Source organism: Penicillium samsonianum (assembly GCF_028829775.1).
Source record: "Penicillium samsonianum strain IBT 33392 chromosome Unknown utg000006l_segment0_segment0, whole genome shotgun sequence".
In the NCBI taxonomy this organism is placed as follows: domain Eukaryota; kingdom Fungi; phylum Ascomycota; class Eurotiomycetes; order Eurotiales; family Aspergillaceae; genus Penicillium; species Penicillium samsonianum.
In genome coordinates, this window is record NW_026643264.1 from 1,030,841 (window position 1) to 1,054,062 (window position 23,222).

Consider the following 23,222-nt stretch of genomic DNA (forward strand, 5'->3'; position numbering starts at 1 on the left):
TTGGCCTGTAGTATTCGAAGCTGTGTGGACTTTAACATTGAGAGGGTCCTTCGAGGAGGGCCTTCCGTGTTCGCCGGCGCGTGGAGAGCGCGGGGGGAGCATTCTGGCTGGTCGCATCCTCGAGCTCGTCAGGACTCTTGCTGCGCCCTCGGTGCTGTGTGCCTATGAGCGCGGAGCTCTCAGGGGTGACAGCTTCTCTCGGCGAGTCGATGACCACCACATCGTTTACAGAGTCGACTGGTTGGGCGCCATAGCTGGATAGGGCGCGAAGATCCTCTTCTATCTCTTCCTGACTTTCCTCGCCAGACTCGACAACGCGCCGCTTTTTCATCCGGGAGCGGGAGCGGCTTGATGACTTCTTCTTCGCGGCCTTCGCGGCTCTGGCCTCAGCAGCTCTTGCATCCGCTTGAGCTGTTTCGGGGGTGTAGGGTGATCCTCTTCGCTAGATGGCGGCGTGGCGGGCTCGCTATATCGTTCCGGGTGTAGCTGCGGGCCCTGGCGTCTGTTGAGCTGGATCTTTGCCAGCTCTTCGCCCCGAATAGGGCATCCCCGATCAAAGGCAAAGTGACTGAGATCGGGTTTCTTGTGCCTGACACACTCAGCGCACTTGGCCTTGCGGCGGTCGTGCGCATGTGGGCACTCCTTGGAATCATGATCCCCTGCACAGTAGGCGCAGTGATTGTCTCGCTTGCAATTTCGGGCTATGTGTCCGTACATCTGGCAGCGGTAGCATTGCTGGAGGCGGTGACTGCCGTCGAAGAATGGCAGTCGTGGTTCCTTCCGTAGATCGCCAGACCACGTAGAATGGCCTGGTTGGCAGCGTATGGGTCGGCGAACTCGATCAGGAGCTTCGCGGACTCTGGCCTCGTTTCATCCATTTTCTTCTTGGTCATCAGCCAGTCCATGTATACGATTTCGGCAGCAGTAGAGATCCGTCTGACGTTCTCGGCTTTCAGCTGCCTCCTCGCATCCGTGGCGGAGGGTGAGAATCGACAGGTCACGCCGTGAACCACCACGGCGTAGGTTTGTCTTTTCAGTCCCGCATTCTCGCCGAGCACCTGGCACCAGGTGTCGGAAGACCCCGCGGGTGCCGCCTTGATGAGGCCTTCGTAGTCTTTGATGTCATCTACCTGGATGAGGACGTCGCCACTAGGCAGAACTCGTGCTGCGGAAACGACTCGGTCTAGAAGTCTCGTACTAGGCAAAGTATTCTCTAGCTCCCTAGCCGCGTCATTGATGGATCTATTCAGCCGTTTGACCATCTCATCTTCTCTCCTGCGAAGAGGGTCGACGATGGCACGGTCAGTGCCGCGGATGGTTAGCTGAAGGTGCTCGCGCATCATCACTGGGGCAGGTGCACTGCTGCTACTACTCAGATCATTACTCGGGACCGACGTCCCATTAGTCTGCGTTCTGCTCATCCATCCAGAGACCTGTGGGGACTGTGCTGTCACGTGATTCGCGAGTGCGTCGCGATATGAGGTCGATCGGGGCATCGGGAGGGTATTGACGGGTTTGGAGGTTGCTGAGGTCTTTGTAGCTTGGACTTCAATAGTGTGTTGCATTTTGGAAATCATATCAGAGTGCTTTCTGTCATGCTCACTCAGCAGGGCGCGAATGCGCCCTAGCTCCTGGAGCATTTCGCTGTCGCGCATCCTGGTCGTCAGGGAGGTCACTGCTAGACCTCGGCACAGCCCATGGGCCGCCCTATGTGGGCGGCCCATGGGCTGTTGATGGGGGTGCTTTGGGCTCTAGTCTGGGGCCCATGGGCGGGCCCTGAGGGTCATGGGCGCGCCCAGAGCCCACGATGGGCGGCCCAACAGCCCAAATGTGGGCCAGAGAAGGACAAACCGTGACTTTCATAAGTTATGCATTTTTTCGGCTGTATTTTTTAGTATTTGGCTTACGAACTCGGCTTCAAGTAGGGAGCACGGTATATACAGTACACAATCCGACTAAAAGGGATTGTATTGAATTTTGACTGATTATCTAGGATCATAATATTCAAAAAGCTCTTCGTCCCGTCTTGAACGCTTCGACATCCTCCCTGATGTACGCCTCTGAGTATTGCCTTCTCCATGAGCGATAGGCGGCAATGGAAAATCATTGTCATCGCCGTCTTCTCCGTCACTAATTCGTCCTTGAGCGTCCATGTTTTCTTCCTCAGAATCCGAAGCACTAGACACAGTACTTCGCCGTCTCTTGCCAAGGGAGAGCTGGCTTACTTTCTCAAGAGTGACCTGCTTCTGGGTAGATCCTGAATCACCTTCCTCATCGTCACTGATAAGAGCAATAGGATCATCCTGTGGAATATCTTTTTCTTCCTCTATTAGGTCGATCTCTTCAGTACTCAAGAACTCCCTAGCAAGCCTAAGCTGCCCCTCCTCGATATCGAACCTGCTAGTGCACATGTGCATCATAAGATCCTGGATGGTCGTTGCTTTGAGTGAGCCTCGACGATAGTGGCAGATGTCCCTAGCAGAGTTGAAAAGTCGCTCGACGCCAGCACCAGTAGCAGGAATAGAAAGAATATCTCGCGCAGCACTTGCTAGTACTGGAAACTCATGTTGATTATCTTTCCAAAATAGGAGAGGCTCAACATTAATAGGTTCTAGGTCATAATAGGATTAGGTTGTGAATGTAATTGAAAGAATATAGAGTACCTCTTACGCCTCTGTAAAAACCGCTCAAGCTCATCCTGATAGCTTGGTATCGAGGTTGATTTCTCGGATCGTGGTTGCGTAAGGATTCGGTGAAGCCGCGAGACTCGTGCTGCTTGTGGCTGCGATATTGGGGATTGATGATCAGAAAACCGTTGCTTGTAGGGTTCGAGGTAATCTTTGAGGTATTGATGATATTTGTCCCGCCATTTGTAGTCATTATCTGACCCTTTCTGCTGTGTGAAGAACTGTAACTTGTATTGTGGCGCAAGGATCGTACCCATCGCGTAAAGGTTGCCATGATCCCCAGTCGTCTTGCCATAATAATCTTTTAGCTTTTCTTTTGCCGCTTGCAGGCCAGCCAACATCGATCGTTTCCAGCCAATCTCTTTTCGCTGGAGCTGACTGATTGAAGTGTCAAGGTGATCAAAAAGCCGGTTGTAGATAGCAAAGACACCATGGACAGTGGCATCCTTAGTCTGGCAAAGTGCAGTTGTAAACTCGTAGAAAGGCAGTGTGATGTAAAGAAGGTATTCAATTTGTCGCCACTCTTCTCGGTCTAACTCGTAGTCTCTGAGATTATACTCTGTGCAGTATTTATCAATCACTGGCTGCAATTTCTTAATACGTCGGAGCATCAGGTAGGTCGAGTTCCAGCGAGTTCTAACATCTTGAATAGGAACCAGCTTTGGCGGTTTAGTCTGAAGACTAAGAAATACTTCTCGGCGTTGAGGGCTTCCATTTATGTAAATGGCGAGGTCACGGACCTAGCGAAATAATTAATAAATATATGTTTTTAGGTGAATGAAGATAAATAGAGATAGAATAGAGGTCTTACCCTATCCAGGGTATCGGAAATCTCTTTCCGTCGTCGATTAGCACGAAGGGCTTTGGATTTCGCTTCAGACCATTCTCGTTCATGACTCTCATTGTTTGGATTGGCTTTCATTTCGCCAAGGAGCTTCTTCAGGCTCAGTTGGATAACATGAGCCAGGCATGGAATCCGGATGATAGGGAACTGATCATGGGACTCGAAGGCTGACAAAGACTCTTGGATTTTCTTCATCAAGGTCTTGTTGTTTGATGCGTTGTCTGTTGTGATGGCCAATACTCGACCCTCAATCTTGCAATGTTGAAGCCTTTCAAGAAGAACATTGCTAAGATTCACTCCTGAGTGGGTGCCATGGAGTGGCTCAAATCCAAGAAGGATTTCACGATAGTTCCAATCTTGATCGATGAAGTAGCCAGTGATAGCCATAAATGCCTGTTGAAATGGCGAAGTCCAGCAGTCCAATGCAATAGAGAGCTTTGCAGTTGAAGGAAGCTTTTCAAGAATCTTTTGGTTCGCGTCATCTACGGATTCCTGTAGTCGACGCTGAACGGTTCTAGCTGAAGGAAACTCTGGCATTGATGGGGCTGCCCGAGCTAGACGACAAAGCATTTGTAGTTCTGGATGTTCGACGACTTGGAACGGAAGCTGGAGTGCAGTGATTGTTCGGACAATCTGTTGCTCCCACTGGTCTTTGGTGAAGTCCTCAATATCATTGCGAGTATAAGAGTCCTAAAACAATTAGTATTGAAGTAAGCTATTAGAGGGCAGCAAATACCGATTTCTTAAAAAGTTGACGTAGTTTTGCTTGCTGGGCTTTTTGACTAGAGGCCAATTTACACCTGCTAGTCGTCCGATGTCGATTAACAGACTTTGTTCCATTCGATTTCCAGTTCGGGTGATCAAGGATATTTCCACATCTTTTACACATGACGCTTGGTACACCAGTGTTAATATGTGCCACCTGGTCCAAATTTTCCCAGCTTGTCGAATGCTTTCTGGTTCCATCCCACTCAAACTTGCGTCTAGGATCGCCTTTTGGTGCCTCGTCTCTCTCAGCTGCCGCCATTGTCTGAAGCACCAATCCATAAAATCCGCTTTATTCATGACTGAATAAAGAATGAAGTTCTTCGTTCGATTTGGGCCAACGCGCCCAAGGGACTGAGGAATCGAAGGTGGTGGTGGTGGTCGAAGGAAGGATGAATCTTGGACAGAAACAGTTGTTTGCTGACTGCTCGGCGACTCAGGGGTAAAGAGATAGGCATCGTCAGACCGAGGAAAGGAGAGATTATCTGCATCACTCTCATATCGGGATGAGGGGCCAGCGTCAGAGAATTGAGACATGGTGAGATACATTCAAGGTAGAGGAAAGATAGAGAATAGAGAAACTCACCTTTCTTCCGTAGCCAATTCAAAATCAGGGGCTTCGAATGGCATTCAGCTTTAGGAGCAAATAATCTTAAAAAGTGTGAAATAGCCGTTGGCCTATAGTTGCTAGTTTCATTGATTGGCTGGTGTCAGCAAAGGGCCCACACCATTTCATTTCACTAAATTAGTGGTCGGACAGATGTACCCGATCCTAAAGCCAAACAAGAATTCAGCTTTAGACACAAGAGGTAGGCAATTAGTGAACACAACCAATATGGTAGGGATTTAGAATTGTGAATGAACAGGAAAATAGTGAATCCTATAAGATCTCACTAGGAATAATCAACAAAAATTAGGATCAAGTAAATCTTTGCTCATTTATGGAAACTAGACTGTCCTACTCTACACAGCCCAGAAAAATATATCTCTGATGGGGTTTCATGACTTTACGATCTCCGCTCATAACGTCATCGCCAATACACTCAGAGCCTTATACCAAGGAAATAAAATACAAATCACCTGTCTGAAATGTCAGAATACTTGAAAATTTCTTTAGATTTCACAGGCATGTGGGTTGATTAGGGGTGGTGGGCTCTGTTGTAACCAGAACAAGTGTAAATTACGAGTATTTTTGTTGGCTGAATCAGCACTTTATCCGTCCTATTTGGGATACTTATGCATTGATGGGCTCTTCATGGGCGGCCCATGGGCTGACCCTTACCGCCCATGGGCTTTGGGCTTTGGGCTATGGGCCCTACGTAGGGCCCATGAATGGGCTGTGGGCTCTATACCCTCGCCCATGGGCGGGCTCTGCCGAGGTCTATTCAGAGGTATAATTGACTTATTATTTCAGAGGGATACATGAGCCTATATATACAACAATTTAGCCAGGTTGATTTCCAATCAACTTGGTCGTCTGTATAGACACTTCGGAGCTAATTCCGACGGTGCGGCTTGGTTCCTGATCTGCATCAGCCTCATATCACAACATAAACCTTCCGAAACCTGTGTTACGCACGACTATCGGGTCGTCGCTAAGTTAGAAGATTCCGGGTTATACTTGCCTAATGCTTCTCTGCTTCCAACGTCAACGATCTGTCTCTCAACCGTACCGTTGCTTAACAGGCCTTATACGGGCTAAGTCCTTTTGAGGGTATCGAGGAGCGATGCCAGGTAGAGCGCCGAGCAGATCTATACCGAAGTATTGGTCTGATCGTAGTGTTGTCAAGTTATAATCAAGTAAAGAGTCACCAAGGTTTCTGAACAGTAGACACAAGTAACAATGTATGATTGAACACGAACTAAACTAGGTACATGAAATGAGTGTCCTTATATATCCTTCGTGGTGATACCCTGCCCCCTGGCTGGGTATACCGGTCGATTCCTATCTGCAGTCCAACTGGTATACCAATCCTTGGCATCACCGTGTGGTATACTGGTGAGTCACGCGGTGTGTCGTCTCATTGGTTATTGCGGTATCCTTTGAGACGGCGAGTCGCGGGCCGTAAGTGGCCTTCCCGTCACCTAGCGTTATGGTGTAATCTTGGTGCGTAGGTAAATCAGGTGCCGGAACTGGCGCCTGTCTTCGCTGCTCACCCTGGGTGCTCGGGCTACCTTCGGCTTGGATGATGATCGCCTCACTCGGGTGCCCGTCTCGCCCCGCCCGCCCACTCTCCTGCGCGTAATCCAACATGGTTCGCGGCTGCCCCAAACCATCGTCATTGATTGCAGTTTGTATCCTATAGATCGCTCTCTAGCCTACAGGTTCTCATGTAAGCGGAACGTTTGCATCATTCTTAATCAATGATGTAACAGTATCCCCCACTTCTTCCTTTCGCAGAGGCCTCGAGACGTAACCGGATCAAAATACGCCAAGCAATTCTCCCCTCTAATCACACCCTTGCTTCTCCTCGTCAACCAAATGGTAAATTTCATTTATTAAAATTCCGTTGAATGAAACTAAACTTTCTGAGTACTATTTTCCCAAGTATTCGGCTTAAAACTATAAATCTTCTTCCTTCCCGCGGAATCTCGAAAAGCAACTTTCATTTTCTTTTACCCGGAACTGCTGGTTTAATTATTTCAAAATGCGCCTATTCGATCAAGCTGTATTGCTATCTCAGAGCATTACCCAGTTCCTCACTTATTCAGCTACAGAATGTACTCTACCCGTTCCATTCAGCAATGTAACGGGGACATGTATATTGATTAATGACTGCCTGGGCTTCAAGACACCTGGCTTCTGTCCTGGTGCTTCGGATATCCAAGTATGAACACCTTACTCAACGATCCAACATGCTGACATATTGTATGTATAGTGTTGTACAGACACTTTCGCCCCTAAATCCGGGCCCTCCATCGGTGACATAAGTAATCTCGGGCTCCAGCTTGTTCAAAGCTTCGAAGGATGGAAACCGGACTTCTACTGTGATGTTAGCGGTAAACCGCCATCCAGCCCGCGACACTGTGGATTGGGTGAGGGAATTCTAACAATTGGCTGGGGCCATGCCTGCATCCCGGAATCGTCTTGTAACTCAATCAGCCCTCCGCTGTCGAGGGCCGACGGAGAAGACCTTCTCCGGGATGATTTGCAGATAAAAGAAACTTGTGTTGATTCCCGCGTCGATGTTGAAGTACGTTTCTTTCGTACCCCTTCCTTTCTGACAATTGAGTCGGTAGGTCTTTATTCTGACATTTCGTCACAGCTCTCACAGAATCAGTTTGACGCTCTTGTCTCCTTCGCATACAATACGGGCTGTAACAGCCTCCAAAATGTCACATCGAAAATCAATGTGGGTGATTTTGATGGTGCTACTAGTAAAATGAAGGAGTATATTAAGGGCGGAGGCGTTGTGATCCCAGCTTTGGTGAAGAGGAGAGCCATTGAAGTTAATCTGTTCAACTCCTGATTTTGGATCAGGCAATGGTCGCTTTGAGCGTAGATTGAGGAGCTATAGGTCAGCTTTCAACGCATGATCTACTTATCTTTCACTTATTTCCTATGGGTTAGTTTTCTATAAGAAAAGACATTTTAGCACGAACCCCTTCAGGTGATAGAGGAGTAAAAAGAATATTGAATGTGCGAAGTATTATTTCATGAGAAGGAATTAGGGGCATTACTTGATTCACGTCATACCAATATTCTGTTCTAATGAATCGCATTGCCAGATAGTTCCTATGATTACTCTATCATACATTAACACGCATTCCACACCATGTCCTTCACAACTAAGGCTTCGGATTGGAATAGTGTTGAGAGACTGTTTATGCGTTCTCTGGCCCAACTTTGTACCCTAATAAATAGCTGCAATTGACGCACGCTGTGCTTATCCTTGATAGTTATGCTTATAGAACACGCAGGGGTGTATTGAACACTAGACACCTGACAACCGCTGGTGGGGTGACGTCAGGATAAACCTTTGACGATGGACTACTTCAATTAATTTCCTGATTTGTCATACTAGTTGCGAACTGCTATGTTTTATTAAGTTTGGAAGATGAAAAGCATATTTTTGCTGGTAGTGATGATGTTTGGATTACAGCTCCCAAGCTAAGTGAGGTCGGGGTCATTCGCGATACTATGAAATCTTTTAATACCAATCAGCTACATGCAGGGGGAGTATGACTTGGTAGATGAGGAAGCGCGGAGGGCGAACCACGGACGAATTTAGCAAAAGGTTGCGGGCTCGGATGATCGACATTCGTCATGTGGCGTACCCAAAATTGGCGGGGTTCATTTCACTTCGGACGCTAAAACTTAAATTATGCTGAGGGCAAAAATAGTCCAGTACTGTGTCCCTTCACGGTACATAAGTTCGTATTTAGAGTTCCACATCGCAAGTGGATCCTTCAGCCCAAGGAATTGGGTTGGCTGCTGTTCCTGGTTCCATTAAGCAGCCTGAAAGTATTGCCGTTGTATCAGGTATTTCTAGTGTGTATTGTTATAAGCTGTGGAGGACAACTGGGGCTGTAATCTCTCGGGTATGAAATAATCGTATCGTAACCGACGTGTGGTAGATATTGGCAGGTGGACCGCGGGCGTTATTTGAAGTCTCTAATGTTGTAGTGTCCTGACGTACATCCTTATAGTACTCTAGCCTTGAGGGTTTGGCGTCCCATGACCTATTATTAATCCTTCCTAAGACAGCGAAGCTCACATATGACGGCGTAGGTCCTGTCTGTTTTGTTGCTTGATAGTGGATAAACCGAAGCCAGGCGGGCCTATGAGTGCCGAGACTTCCGAACGATCGCTGCTTGTGCATGCAAAACGGACTGATTATATGTTTTGTTACATTATGCGAAGTTTCTGAAACTTTCCTGCAACTATCAGCCCAAGTTTGTTTCCTTCATGTTACTGTTCAAGGCGACCGACAGGGTCACCATAACTCAACAAGAAATTTTACTTGGCATCTCAGTGATCCACATCATAGTTCTTCAAAAAGAGACAATGGCTTTGCCACCAAGGCAAAAAACACGCAGAAATATAGGGAACCCCGGCCTCTAAATTTAAACATTCGCAAGCGATCACGCTGGACTGCCCCGGCAATATAGCTCCCTACAATGGTGGAAATCTATGTTCTTGATCTACATGAAATTCCATTGTAGATAGAGGAAGACAAGATTGAGTGTGAATATCACAAAATGGTTTCAGAAATTTGATGCTCACTAGAGACAACCTGGGATGGGGGTTCAGATTGCGCAGATAGGCCATAATGAAATAAGAGTCATCATTCTTTCCATTCACAAATTTCACTACCACCTCAGTTTCAGTACGATTAGGGAATTTTGTCGCTAGTAAGCTTTACAATTCGTGGTTGAGTAGTTGGACAAATGCTTTCCTGTGGCCAGTGTTGCCAAGCGGGTTCCATTGAAGCTAGCTTTCCTGATAGACCCACTACCATTGAGGAAGCGTATGCCTTACCGGTAATAAGAGTTACTGGCTGCCAACTGAGATATATTCTCCGCTCGTCTACTCCCAAATTGTGCGTACGCTATCCTAGAGGCCTGCCGACTGAAGAGAATTTGCGGCTCACGCCAAGAATTACTTTACTGAAAGACTAGCTCCTACAACTCAGCCCAGCTTGTGAGAAAATGATTTCGTAGACTCTATTTGGCTAGTAAATCAACACTGTCCAAGCAAAACTTGCAACGCGCCTTGAGAACGAGTTTCCCGCGAACTTCATCATACAACAACAGGACAGCAATAGGTGAATTCCAGCGCGTCGTCGAACCGAGCTATTTCTCTGTTCACCAAGATTTTCTCTTTGAAATAGAGACAAACAAGACTTAAATCGCGTGTTACGAACACTCGATATAAACACCAAGTAGAACCACTATAATTGATCAAGAAAGTAATATTCCAGGTGCCATTCGACAGTGACTGACTCAAATCTAAAAGCACAAGGAATGGATGATGCGAACCATGCACCACGGTGAGACTATCGAGCAATCGTCAAGGAGTTTACCATGAGCCCGGGCGTAGCTGGGTCCCCTGGTTGTTTTAGACTGACGAGTTGAGACTGAGATGACTCCAACGGTGATCATACCCTGGTGCTTTCAGGATTGAAATTCGTATTAATAACGGGGACTTCGAAAGGGATACCCTCGATAGTGTGGGAATTCTCGTAATCTGCCGATGTCTTTACGGTCACATATGTCTCCCGCCGGTCGAACTCATTTACCTTCGCTGAACACAATATGAACGAGATCTCGTCCACAGAACTGATGAGAACATTTTCCTTGGAGCTTCTCGGGAGTAAGCGCAATCTTAGAGAGCTCATGTTATTAGCCGTCGAAAATGACGGTAGTACGTTGAATCGTAGATTGCTGATCATAGAAGGCCCTGGCCCATCATAGCCTTTCATCAGCTTGTTCGTAGGGGAATCGAGGCCCCCAAGACCAATCTCAATGTCAAACTCTTCGAGCCTGTAGGAGCTGTGTTTATTGTTCTCCACGATGACGGAAAAGACAAGGTCTTGAGGAAGGTGGTCGCCGATATACACAGATGTGAATTGAGGGGTGTAGATTTTGCAATTATAGACTGGGCTAGAGCTTGGTCTAGACGTTACTAGAGACAGAATGGTGCTTAGTGTTGGAGTTGGCATTGAAGGAATGGCACGGACATGAGGCGCAAGGAAGGCTAGGGCGTGTGGGGCGGGCTTGTAGGAATGGAGTCGTTCAAAACTGGCACTTGTGGGTGATCCGTCATGATCCGGCTCCTTTCGAGGTCCCTGGCGCTCGTCATCACTGTGTGGTTCGTGAGTAACTTTGATACCGTTCACAGTGGAGGGCTTCAAGCGCCTCAAGGTTCTCGGACAGTGTATGTCAACCCCACCATCTGGTGGTTACAGGCTGGCGAGAGCTGTCAAAGCCCCAAATGACTTGAAGTCAACAGTCAGTGTGTAGATCGGGTCATTTAGCTGCAGAGCAAACAGGGCCGAGGTTGCTGTATCATCATCGAAGAACTTGATCTCCGTACTTCCATCTACTACAGAACCCATGTTGTCCACAAGTGCCTGTTGCTGTACGTCTGCGAAGTGGGGTAACCGCATAATATGCAGATCAGTTAAACTGGGCGTGGAACCCCATATAAACAAATTGTCTGTATCAATGGGCTTGCTGGGAAGGTTTTGGATATTGAGCGGCTCACGCCAGAATGGATCTTTCTTCTGGATGCTCTGATCAACGGTATACTGACGGCGTATATGGACCTTGATACTGTCAGTTTCCAGACCCTGAGCGACGGCAAATCGCTGCTGATGTGGCGGTTGGGTGAAGACAAGCCCCTTGAACTCCTCTGATCCTGGTATACGATCGAGCAAGCCCAACATGACTCCATCGGTAAGAATTTCGTGTCGAAGAAGCGGCGCACGAGGCGGGGGGTCCGGCTGAGCTGGCATGGTTGTCACCCGTAGATCCGGGAACATCGTGACCAAGTCAGAGCGCAGGAAGAAGCCGTATGTTGGGATTTGCGGAGGGTGACACAGATATTCGGATTTATTCTGGATGAAGTCATTGAGCGCGGTCTTGATTGCGACGCGGTCTTTATCATTCCCCATGTGATTTGCCAGACTCAGAGCCCCGTCAACCATGGCATCTACCCAATTGGGGTCAATGTGGAAGAAACGTAGACTTTCTTCGGTGAGATGACTTGGATTGGTGATGAGATAGTGCGCTGGCACTCCTGCGAGGGACATTCGGTCCATTACCCATGCCAGTACTATCATCCAATCCGTCGACACTGGATTGTTGAACTCATCGTACGTACACCCGTCTGTGCTCATTGCCAGCTCGCGAGAAGCATCGATGGCCTGTTCAAGGTAATGCTCCTCGATCTTTGGTGCACTGAATGGGAGTCCTGGGATCTCACTTCTGTGTAACCGGCGCCGGTGCCAGCGCTTAAGTGAGCCTCCGGGCTTGAATGGCATATGTTGAGCGCCACTACCTTGGTGTTGAGTGACATAAATGCGATCGAGATTTCTTACCAATGTAGGTAAACCGCGGAGAACGCCATCACTGGTGCGAAAGTTGTTCTTGGATTTTTCGCAAACGACGATACGCTTGCAGCTCTTCATGGCGCGTTTATGAATCGCTGCTCGAAGACGTCCAACAGCGGCAGTAAACGCCCGGTCTCCAAGAGCCAGCGTCCTACCCAGTTGCCACGCGGACGAGTAGGTTATATCCATGATCCCGACTTGTTTATCTAGGATTTGAAGGTCGAGACCAGAGTTTGAACAGTCGTTCATCAATAGATCTGGAACTACTGTTGGCGTAAACGGTCCTCGAAGCATTGCCACTGTTTGTTCACCAGTTTGAGTACGATATTTGACTAGAGAATAGCCGTCTTCTAGTCTACTGGCCAGTCGGGTACAGGCTTCTTGTCCGGCAGACTTAAGAGGAGCAATGACTGCATCGGGCGGACGAAGAACCGTCAGAGTTTGCCCGAGCGATTGAAAGGTGTCACCAACGTTCAGCATCCTTGGTGGCATGACAGTGTAGTTCCAGCTATGCAGTGAACACAGAGCCACATGCGATTTCCTGATAGGGAATCGCATAGCTTCCACTCCCTCGATGGAGACTAGATGGACGGCGATCGAAGTGGGGCCGGGGTTATCCAGAGGTCCAGACCGATTCCCAATAACAACAGAGAATATGCCGGTATGCTCGACACCAGCAATTGCCATGCCAGTCGTGTTGATTTCCCTCACATGGGATAAAAACTTGTACTGGGACGTGTCGGGAGAGCCTGGCACCTGTCTGTTGTTGGATTTATCGAACGTCGAAAATAAGCTTGTGAACAGGTCCTGCTTAATAAAGATGAAATCGCCGCGTGAGTCTTTGATTCTCTCCGTCTCCATATGTTTGACAGGCGACGCAATGTCTGCAGACCGGCTGAGATCTTCGATAGTCATATTGACCGCCAAAGTTGACATATGTTGAAGTGGTTGTGCAAGGTGCTCAGCTCTTTGTGGAAATATGCTATTCTCGCCATGGAGAACGTCCGGCGCAAGGCTCAGTCCATCTTGCGTAAACGAAAATAGCGCCAACCACGGCACTCTGTTCCGGTCGAACTTATCTTCGCCGGTTTTTGGGCTCCCCCGTCGCTCCCACGGCAAATGCGGGTCTGTCAAAACCACATGCGGAAGAATCCTATGATCATCGCTGTATCCCGGCGGCGGGTACATTGAATGTATCGATCCTTCAGGCAGGGTAAATTGCGGAGCATCGACAGAGAAGTCTTGCTTTGCAGTGAGCTTGATGTGGTTGTCTGGGTCTTCCGTGGGCCCAGGAGAGGGCCCGTCCCCGGGCGCTGGGTGAATGACTTGTTTCACTCCTACATGATGAGAATGGCCCGCCGTGAGCCCGGGTGACCAAAAGGAGTTCAGCCTTTCCTCTGTAGGTTTGAGGTTAGGCTCGGTGAGTTCTTCGTCCGCAGCAAGTATACCGAGTGAGAGTTTCTTCAACCGTATGGCGCGACGCGCGTGGCGGAGAGTTAGATGGCGGGGCGAATTAATTGCCGTGCTCTTTCCGCCCGTGAAGATCGGCATTGTGTGTGTTGATGTGAAGTCAAGTCTTCGTTGGAATAGAGCTTTCACAAAGACGATGGATAAACCACTTATGTATCACAGTTCTCAATAACCAGTCGAGTGCGTATCATTGGCTCGTATGCTCGCACCTTTCGTCGTGGTTGGTTTAGCACGATGCAAGTCTCAATCCAAACAAGAGCTTCCTCGTACACATGTCAGCTGATGTTGCTATACTCTCCGGATACAACTGGGTATCAGGTGTCTGCTATATAAGATTTGCACTCAATTTTGTTAACCTTTATGACCGATTAGCTGGGTGACCTAATTACCACACCACAAGACGGACGGCAATTCTAACAGTTCACAAAAGTTAGGATAATGGCATGCAGATCTCATTCTAAGATACTGTGAAGGTTCAAGCCAGCCTTGATTCAAACTAGCTAAGCCGTCGTGCTGTCTATCAAAAGCTTAAGGAAAGGGCGACCTTGTGGCCGTGCAGCGGTGTAAACATGCCTAGTACGTGGTTAGTACTTGATACATATGGGCCGGCCATGTAAGCCAGCCACCCGATTACGCTAATCAGTACCTTTTTGCATTGGATTCAATGCTCTGTGGGGGTTGGTATACGCGGTTCTGTTATGGAGTAGACCACTGAGCTGAACTGCTAGGGACAGCAATGGTGGGTGTGGATGCTAGATCCAGTTAACATTTTGAAGCAAAAAGGGCCACGAATAAGGTTGTGGACTTATTGGGTCAATTTGGGAGTATAAAGTAAATATTTTATACAAGAAAGTGCTCGACGAAAACCCACGTTTATTAATACTGCCCTAGAGCTTATTCAATGCAGAGCCAATCTGCTCAAAATCTATATTATTGGCTAACCTTAAGCTGGTTACATTTAACTATGTAGCTAGTTGGCTTAAATGCTGTTTATTTAACGTCGTTACATGTACTGTCGATTGTGTGGCGTTCAGTACATGTATTGCCAGTTGGGTTACCGCCCTCCAAATGAGGCTTTAACTGAACCTCAAATCGAATCGAATAAGGCAAAAGTTCGATTCGACTCAGGCGGAGCAATATCTCGGGCTTGGCTGGTGTGAAGACCCGCGTCGCTATTACGCAGGAATATTTGTAGGCTTTTCGGCGCCTGGAACGACTCACTTGATCTTCTTCCAGCTTATGGCAACATCTTGTGCCAGGAGCCTTCATGCACATTCATCATCGCTGTCAACTTCCACAGGCACAGTCCCCGCCGGCTCAAACTGGATGGCCATGTCCAACATGAGCGCTTTCCGGTCGTTGCCGATGACCGGCATCCAATTACACTCTTCTGTCAAATACAATGCGGAACGTGCATCATCGGAAGGATCTTGCTTGTTTGTATGTTTTCGAAGTCGAAGGACATGAGACGCTCTTTGTGATACTTTTGCAGCCTCACGGAAGGGCCTGCCACAATTCTCACCCGATCATCAAGCCTGTACCTGCGGAGGCAGCAGGAGCGAACCACAGTCGACACCCGCAAGCAGGCCTTCCACGTATCGTAATCGGCAAAGTCTAAAATACTGTCGTACATTTCCGGCGGGAGAATCCCTTCCGATTTGGATGCTGCGCGGCGGCTCGCGGCGACTTCGAAGAAGTTGACAAGCGCCGCGAGCCCGGGGAACTGGCTTCGTAGTCTTCGGATTGTCCCTGTGCAGTTCGAGTTCATGATGAGTTCACCGCGCCGATGCCGAACCTTCATACCAGGCTTCAGCTCTGGTCGCTGGCGCGGATATGTGCTCACACAATAATCTGCTCGAAGAGGCGAGAGATCGAGAGCACCACTGACTTTAATGCATTGCCCCACCTCAGGACCAAATGAGACTTCTGCAAAGGCGACTTCAAAGAGGGATAAGATGACGATCTGAAATTTGGTGCGTCCCTGCTCGACCCCCCAGGTGACGGCCTTCGTGGCGGACTCACCGTCAATCACCAGTGCAAGACTGATAAGCACGTCCTCGAGCCAGTATATCGTCTCCATGGGCGACGCCCCTGGAGGCTCGCCCGGTCGGTGGGACAGGGAGCCGAACTCCAGTAACGGAGGACTATCGCCAGTCCACACTTCGTCAAGCCATCCAGGTGATCTAGGTAAGTGGTTCGACTCGCAGTCCCATGATTGGCAAGTTCGAGGGTTACACGGCTGAGCGGGGAAAGAATGGAATTTGGCCTGGCCGGACGCAATTGAGACGAGAGCAAAAGTCAACTCGCGAAAGGGAAAGGAGTCCGAGCTCCACTCCATCCCAAACCTAATGATCTCTTCCTTGTATTTAATAAGAGTACCGGCTAGAACGTGTGTGAGAAACGCCTTCGGCGCCTCCGCGATGTCTGTTCTCGGGGCAACGAGGCGGAAGTCATATTCGAGCTCCCAATTTCGCTCGGGAAACTCCAAAGCCCCCGAGGCTATATACTCTTCCGGGCAAACGTCGAGTGAGATGGTGAGCTTGTTCAGATAGATACTGTCTGCAATGGCACGAAGCCATTGTTCATCCTAGCGTGGATATTCCCCGGCTTCCAGTGTATGCTGTGGTTCATTGTGAGGACTTCATGATCGAGGTTGATGATGTAAAAGTGCTCAGCATAGTCACCTAGCCGTGGAAACTCGGAGGGAAGCGCCTCAAACTCGCGAAACTGCGAATAATCGGGTTCGAACCCGTCGCGGATCTGGTAGACATGTCTTTCGAGGGCACTTTCCTTGGCCGCATACTCGGCTCGCATCGACTCGGGCCATTCTGCAAGCATTAGCAAAGTGCAAGGTAAAGGTCTTTCTTCACGGCGTACTATGGTATCCCTCGGGGTCGGTGGGGATGCTGCCGACTATTTTAGCACCGAGACCCTCGAAGTAGCTGTCGTATTGATGATAGCGAATGTAGTAACGCCTGCGGAAGCGCACGATCTCGAGGCCTCGAGTCCCCATTGCGGCCTAGTGGAACTTTCGATAATTCTTAGGTCGGTCTCTTCAACAGAAACGAGCCATACCAAGTGGATAGCGGGTCGTTGACAACTGGGCGAGACGGTGCAGACTTTCACTCACTCAAGCGCGTCACGATCATCAAATGTGCAACTACTGTGGGGCTCGATGGGCAACAAAAATCGGTCAAAATAAACCCTCCTTACAGCTGTTGCGTTTTGGCCCCAATGGTTCAACCAATCGGACCACTTCAATCCCATGGGTAAAAGCAAATTGTGCATGGCGTAAAGGTCTATTGGTAGAAGAAAATGAACACAAAAGCCATGGCTAAATATAGCAGAGCGCGTCGTGTACATCATCCCAAAAGAGCATCTTAGACGGACGCAACCTCGTTGGGAGCTTGATCGGGATCGGGTACACCACAGCAAATGTTCTACAACCCAACGCAAATTACAAACGGACTCACTGGAAGCTTAAGCCCCGTTCGTAAAGCTTGCACACTTTCATTGTATACATAAACATAATACTACGGTCAATCGTACAGGAAGAAGCACCGGTCGATCTGGTCGTGTGATCCGGACTCCTCCAAGAGTGATCAAGCGTTCCGCAATGCTACAGTATGACACGCCGGAGGGACAATGGTTCCTTGACTATAGCCTTAGCTAGAAAATGGTGATGTTCGCTATCGCACAGTAGGAACGGCAAAAGATTTTGACGAACTGAGGGAGTGGTCAAATACCACTAGGACCCTTTGGGACAGGCTTATTCATCGTTCACCCAATTCCCCCTAGTATTTGTACGGTATTCCGGGCACATTCGGAAGTACGGTGTTGTAACACGCCGAAGCTTATTTGTATAGTCCCCTGAGATCGTTCAACCGATCTTAAGACCTACAATCAATCACCTGATTCTATTGGACATGTTCAGTACTAGCCAGTACACCAATTCCTCATCCTGACAGATTCGAATCTGCACCTACTTCCGTGTAACACCACCACTAAAAGTTTGAAAATTCAGATCTCCATAGTTTGTTGGGTACGAAGCAATCCATACATGAATACTTTTGACGCGGGTGCTACAGAAATAAAGAGGATAAGATGACTCTTAACATACACTAGTATCAACATCAGCAAGGAGACTTGTTCCAGTGTTTGGACTAACCAAACTACTAAGAGTACTAGTTTGAACGCAAAACGGGCTTTTTACCTTGGCGGCGGAGGTCTTTCAGTACAAGTCGACCAAAAGGAGTGGTGGTCTAGTGTAGAATTTGCATGACGTAGGAATGTCGATTTCAGGATACGAATAACCCAAGACCGGCCGAAGCGACGAGGAGCTAATTGCCACGATCAAGATGCAAAAGTATTAGTTACACATATCCTAACGATCTTCACGAGACTGGGGGATTTAATGGACTGGGTGACTTTGAGCGATAAGTCAATGAATGATGAAAGGTCTTCACCTTTCTCGTCTCAAAGCAATCTCTACTTCGTTTATTTCGTCCCTCCGTCGTTGTCGAACTAAAGCCTGAGTGAGCTAGTTGCTGAAAAAATATTTCCGATATTCTTCATCGATCAAACGTTTCACCTGGTTGGACGCCATCACCACCATGAATAATGAAAGAATTGTCCTCCATATCTCTTGGCCTGCTGCAATGACAGCCTTATCGCCAGTGATTATTAGGTGAGAGACACCATCCGCTACCGAAAAGGCTGTTGTTTGCTCGAAAACAACAGCCCCTAGTTGAGATAAGTGATTGCCGATGATATCATTCGTTAAAATGTTCCTTTAAGCAAGGAGACACCTCTCAGGAGCTATGAACAGCAGGGCGGATGAATGCGTGCATCCTGAGAACCAAGGATGATCATCAGACTCAAGTGGTATGAACAAGCTCCCGGTAAACAAGGCCACACAATAATTCCACGTGAATCCACATAACATTACTGTATTATGACGCTGATGGCTGAAGTAAAGTGATGTGGAGGATCAAAACGGCTATGTGGTTTGTGGAGGGTGCATAAGAAGAAATACCCTCGGATGGCTGCCGCTGCCAGGGATTACCTAGCGATTCCAGCCTCTGAAATCTCAGTTGAGAGACTATTCAATATAGGAAGGGACGTGCTTTGAGTACGAATCCTCTATGAAGGGAGAGATATTGAGGATCTCCATGCTCTCGGATGATATATATAAGTTATGGGTCTGCATAGTAGGCTGAATTGCGAGAGGGAGGAGGTAGGGGATCCAGAACCATATTATCTAGAAACGTCGGCCCATACGGCATGCGATACTTATTGACAAGGATTTTGAGTTGCTGATAGCTGGTTCTTGCCAATTTCCTATCTTCAATAGCCCTACAGGGTGACACAACCCACAACAATCCAACTGCCTTGCACACATGCTACAAGAATTAGAGAGTAAAAAGCTGAGACTGATGTCAAGCATGCCTGTATTGTAAAACAGTGCGGACATGAATAAATGTGGAACATTGCTGGTTCAATGCCGTCCATCAACGGAGGAAAGCAGTGGTGGGGATTTCCGCCAGGGAAGTGGGGGGTGGAGGGGTTCACAATCGTCGGAATAGAGAGTGCTCATCTAGGTGGTTGTACTATTAAGGCACGAGGCTCTGATTATTGTAATTTTGAATTCTATTTCTGAAACACCTCGATGCTCCTAGCTATGCTTGACGTTCAAGGCCTTTTTCCTCCTTGAGCAGGTTCACCAAATGTTCCCCTATCATAGTCCCCATCAAGTCATAGCCACGAGCTGTTAGATGCAATCCATCATCAAAGATCTCCTCCCTGAAGTCCTCTGAGGCAGTATGGTACGGGATTTTGCTGTGTAAATCAAAGACATGGCTATGGCAATTTAGTATATCTTCCTGCGAATTAAGTTCGGAATTCGAGACTCACATTCGCTCAGACTGATGTGCCAGTATGTACGAATTCAACGTGGCTCGTCTTGTATCTAGCCTCTGAGATTTGGCTTCACATTCAGGGATGGTCAAGGCGAGCACTTTCGCGCCAGTAGAGAGAGCCACGCTCCAAGAGTCTTGCAGAGCAGAGTATATCTTTTCGGGGTGGTTACCGTATCCTAAGTCACTAAGAAAGATAAAAATTTTAGCAAACAAGCGCAGTAATCCAATGAAAACAAGAAAGTGAAGTATACTTGGTTCCACCGAGAACGACAACCCAGTCGTACCATCGCTTGGCGCATTTCTCTCGTATCCGAGGCAAGAACACCCCCCGCGGGGAAATCGCCAGATCACCTGGCATTCCATCCACATCAACTGTGATTTCAGTGTTGGGGAACGCTGCCTCGAGACTCTCCTTGAGTTTTCCGGCGTACGGGTGGTACTCGAGCCCGTAACTGTAGTAACCCGCTGTCAGGGAGTCACCGAAGCAAAGGACGGACAGTTTCTCTGCCATTTCCTCGTATCGCTCTGCTGAAAGGCCGCTAAATGAGGTCATAGGGGATCCGTCGGACCATGAGGCTGGAGATCAGCTTCGTCGAGACTTCCAAGGCCAAAAATACGGCGCCCATTTGACGCGAGGCGGGAACTTGGGCCAACTCTTGGAGGTGGGGCCGATAATTACCTCCTTGCTTCTACGTTGCGGTCTACGCAGTGTGATGCGGCGATGGGTTTCCTGCTGACTAAATCGCAGCCTTTCCACTTGAAACAGACACAGTATCACTGAGAGACTATTGAACGAATTGGTACATCCGTCCATGATATCGGAATGAATTTACCTAGTGAGCATTACATCACATATTATCGCGCGACCTGGGGATTAATCAACTCATATGTATGAGCAAGCCATAGAGCTTTGCTCGGCCAAGGCGGTGTGCTTTTTCGTCTATTTTGTCTCCTACCCACGCCACGATTCTCTCCCAGTTTCGAAATCTCGAGGCCTCAGCTAGGACAGAGTGGCTCCGTTCATGATATTCCTGTTGCCTGCCTTCAGTCCGTGAAACTTGGTGATATGGGTCTTCTGCTGATTTTACGTTTCTGAGAGTATTTTTAGATTGCGCCTACAATTCCCCTGACCGCGTACCGCATATTTCTATCTCCATCCCCCATTCTCCAAATTTTATGTACCTTTGAAACTACTTCTCACTGTACTCTTTGCCCGTCAATAATTTTGCGACATGGCCGCAGAGCCAATTTCTGACCAGCTTCTCGGGTCTAAGAACAAGAAAGTTGCCTATTTTTACGACTCCGATGTGGGCAACTACGCCTATGTCTCGGGTCACCCCATGAAACCCCACCGCATACGCATGACACACAGCTTAGTTATGAACTATGGCCTCTACAAGAAAATGGAGATATATGTGAGAGTTCTTTTCTTCTCTCGCTTTGCCGTTGGCTGACGCACGATTTATCAGCGTGCAAAGCCTGCTTCAAAATATGAAATGACTCAGTTCCACACGGACGAGTACATCGATTTTTTGTCCAAGGTTACACCAGACAATATGGATCAATCAATCAATCAATCAAAGTTCAATTAGCCTGTTGCAGTCTAACTAGTTGCGTATGACTATGCAGGCGCTTCATCCAGCTGAAGCAAGAACTCGAAGCCAAACGCCGAGTTGGGATCACATAGTATAGTGCATCCCAAGAGTATACAGATGCTGATCGTAAAGAGTGTGGAATCAGCCCATTCCTGTAACCCGTAATCCCACAAACCCATACATAAGAAATATATAACGATCGCCATGGAGTGCCCCCTCCATCTTCCATCTCTCACTTCTCACTTCTCACTTCTCACTCATCACGCAATCTTCATCTCTGCAACCTCCCCCTGCCTCAGTTTCAATTGATGGTGATGTTGTCCTGGCCAGTTGGTTGGCATGTTTGTCGACTCTGGCTGAGTTTCTCGTTCCACAGCATCATTTATCGTCATTGGCTAATGCCCATCGTCTTCCACACCTAGCTCCATGGCCGCAAGGCCTGTCGGTTCGTCGTCGTCCTCCGGTGTCACATACTGGAATTGTTGGAGGAGACCTGTTCGGTGCATGAAGTTGACCACGTAGCGGGTGGCCTGCGGGTTCGATACGATCTTGTCGTAATCCATCTCGTTGATCCCAATATTCCACAATTGCTCCCATAATTTCGTACGTGGGATGATATGTTGTGGGCACTGCATAAGAACATGCTTTGGTGTCTGTGAACCCTCGTCACAGCTGCATCTATCTGTCTCTGCTGCTTTAATTTTGAACAAGAAGTGTCGAAGTCCGATCCTCATTGTGCGCATCTGGATTAGAATTGCACATTGTGGCTTCGACAAACCTTCGTACAACCGAAGCGTCTTCTTGTTCGGCGCCTGCACCAAGCGCTTCGTGGGTGCGGAAGTTGTCTCCCGCTCCCACTGCTTCTCCCACCGCTCTCTGATTCGCTGGCGGACCGCCCTCTTAGCAGCTGCGGCAAGACGGATTATCGGATTATCCGCCCCGGTCGCAACTCCCATCCCCGCACCAAGAAGCGCTGCGCTTTTTGCTTCTCCATCGGCAAATTCATTGCCGTTCACACCAACGTGTGCAGGGATCCACCTGATGGTGATATTGTTGGTTTTGCTCGATCGAATGGTCCGTACGTGGTCCTATAGCAGCGTAAGCACGTATTGGCCAGACGGTCGCTGTGGGTTCTGAACTGCCCGGATGGCAGCCTGGCTGTCCGAAAAGATAACCAGGTCTATATTGTCTTGTCTAGCTGCTGCTAGTGCCATTTCAATGCCGTTGAGCTCGGCTGCATAAACTGTGGACTGGGAGTCTGTGCCCAGATACCTTCGCTCTGATTTTGCACCGTGTTGCAAACTGGCCGTGGACGCACCAATGTGTCCAGCGTAGCCGCTCCCGTCCGTGAAGACCAATGTTATGTCCTGCTCGACGGCCATCCTTTCGAAAATGTTGTCGTGTGTTTCAAGTGCGGTTTCTTGGTTCTCAATGACACATGAAATCCGTGCTTCCCATGGTGCAAGAACAAATGCTCGTTTTTCTTCCCACTTTTCCCCTGGTTGTAGGCGTAATGGCTTCTTCCATGTAATTGCTTCGGTCGGGGCCCATCCGCCGATTCTTCGTTCGCTTGGTTTTCTGGCCTCCTTGGCACTCTGTGGGCAAGCCCATCTTGGGCCAGTGAGGATTCTTATTGTTGTTTCCTCGACGATTTGTTGTAATCGTAATTTGATCGGGGTGATGAATAGTTCCGTGTCGAGTGCTGCCCCCGCTGTGCCGCGGAAAGCACCGCTGATTAGGATTGCCGCACGCTTTTGTATCTTTGTCAATTCGTTGGTGAGCTTGTCAAGTTCGCCTCTTGGCATGGCTCTTGCAGCTGGGCAATACCAAGCCGACAGTCCCCATAGCATCTGTGGGATGATGGCTGCCTGGTATACTTTCCGCAT

General features: G+C 48.4%; 7 protein-coding genes across 7 annotated transcripts; 2 read left to right on the plus strand and 5 right to left on the minus strand.

Moving 5' to 3' along the window:
* Positions 1 to 31: 31 nt before the first annotated feature.
* On the minus strand, positions 32 to 1,655 carry N7471_010522 (uncharacterized protein; the record flags this gene model as incomplete). Its single annotated transcript, XM_057283241.1, has 3 exons — positions 32 to 380; positions 401 to 659; positions 716 to 1,655. 3 exons carry the CDS (start codon positions 1,653 to 1,655, stop codon positions 32 to 34), a joined length of 1,548 nt encoding a protein of 515 aa, XP_057132220.1.
* Positions 1,656 to 1,985: 330 nt separating this feature from the next.
* Positions 1,986 to 4,833, minus strand: N7471_010523 (hAT family dimerization domain-containing protein; the record flags this gene model as incomplete). Its single annotated transcript, XM_057283242.1, has 4 exons — positions 1,986 to 2,611; positions 2,671 to 3,427; positions 3,499 to 4,221; positions 4,639 to 4,833. 4 exons carry the CDS (start codon positions 4,831 to 4,833, stop codon positions 1,986 to 1,988), a joined length of 2,301 nt encoding a protein of 766 aa, XP_057132221.1.
* Positions 4,834 to 6,944: 2,111 nt separating this feature from the next.
* N7471_010524 (lysozyme) lies at positions 6,945 to 7,766 on the plus strand (the record flags this gene model as incomplete). The annotated part of the gene is made up of 3 exons (XM_057283243.1): positions 6,945 to 7,124; positions 7,176 to 7,490; positions 7,572 to 7,766. 3 exons carry the CDS (start codon positions 6,945 to 6,947, stop codon positions 7,764 to 7,766), a joined length of 690 nt encoding a protein of 229 aa, XP_057132222.1.
* A 2,631-nt stretch (positions 7,767 to 10,397) lies between these two features.
* On the minus strand, positions 10,398 to 13,904 carry N7471_010525 (uncharacterized protein; the record flags this gene model as incomplete). The annotated part of the gene is made up of 2 exons (XM_057283244.1): positions 10,398 to 11,103; positions 11,206 to 13,904. 2 exons carry the CDS (start codon positions 13,902 to 13,904, stop codon positions 10,398 to 10,400), a joined length of 3,405 nt encoding a protein of 1,134 aa, XP_057132223.1.
* Positions 13,905 to 15,216: 1,312 nt separating this feature from the next.
* On the minus strand, positions 15,217 to 16,836 carry N7471_010526 (uncharacterized protein; the record flags this gene model as incomplete). Its single annotated transcript, XM_057283245.1, has 3 exons — positions 15,217 to 16,410; positions 16,464 to 16,651; positions 16,701 to 16,836. 3 exons carry the CDS (start codon positions 16,834 to 16,836, stop codon positions 15,217 to 15,219), a joined length of 1,518 nt encoding a protein of 505 aa, XP_057132224.1.
* A 2,665-nt stretch (positions 16,837 to 19,501) lies between these two features.
* Positions 19,502 to 20,294, minus strand: N7471_010527 (SGNH/GDSL hydrolase family protein; the record flags this gene model as incomplete). The annotated part of the gene is made up of 3 exons (XM_057283246.1): positions 19,502 to 19,682; positions 19,737 to 19,925; positions 19,993 to 20,294. The coding sequence occupies 3 exons, from the start codon at positions 20,292 to 20,294 to the stop codon at positions 19,502 to 19,504; spliced, it is 672 nt and encodes a 223-aa protein (XP_057132225.1).
* A 679-nt stretch (positions 20,295 to 20,973) lies between these two features.
* On the plus strand, positions 20,974 to 21,195 carry N7471_010528 (Histone deacetylase superfamily; the record flags this gene model as incomplete). Its single annotated transcript, XM_057283247.1, has 1 exon — positions 20,974 to 21,195. One exon carries the CDS (start codon positions 20,974 to 20,976, stop codon positions 21,193 to 21,195), a length of 222 nt encoding a protein of 73 aa, XP_057132226.1.
* Positions 21,196 to 23,222: the final 2,027 nt, after the last annotated feature.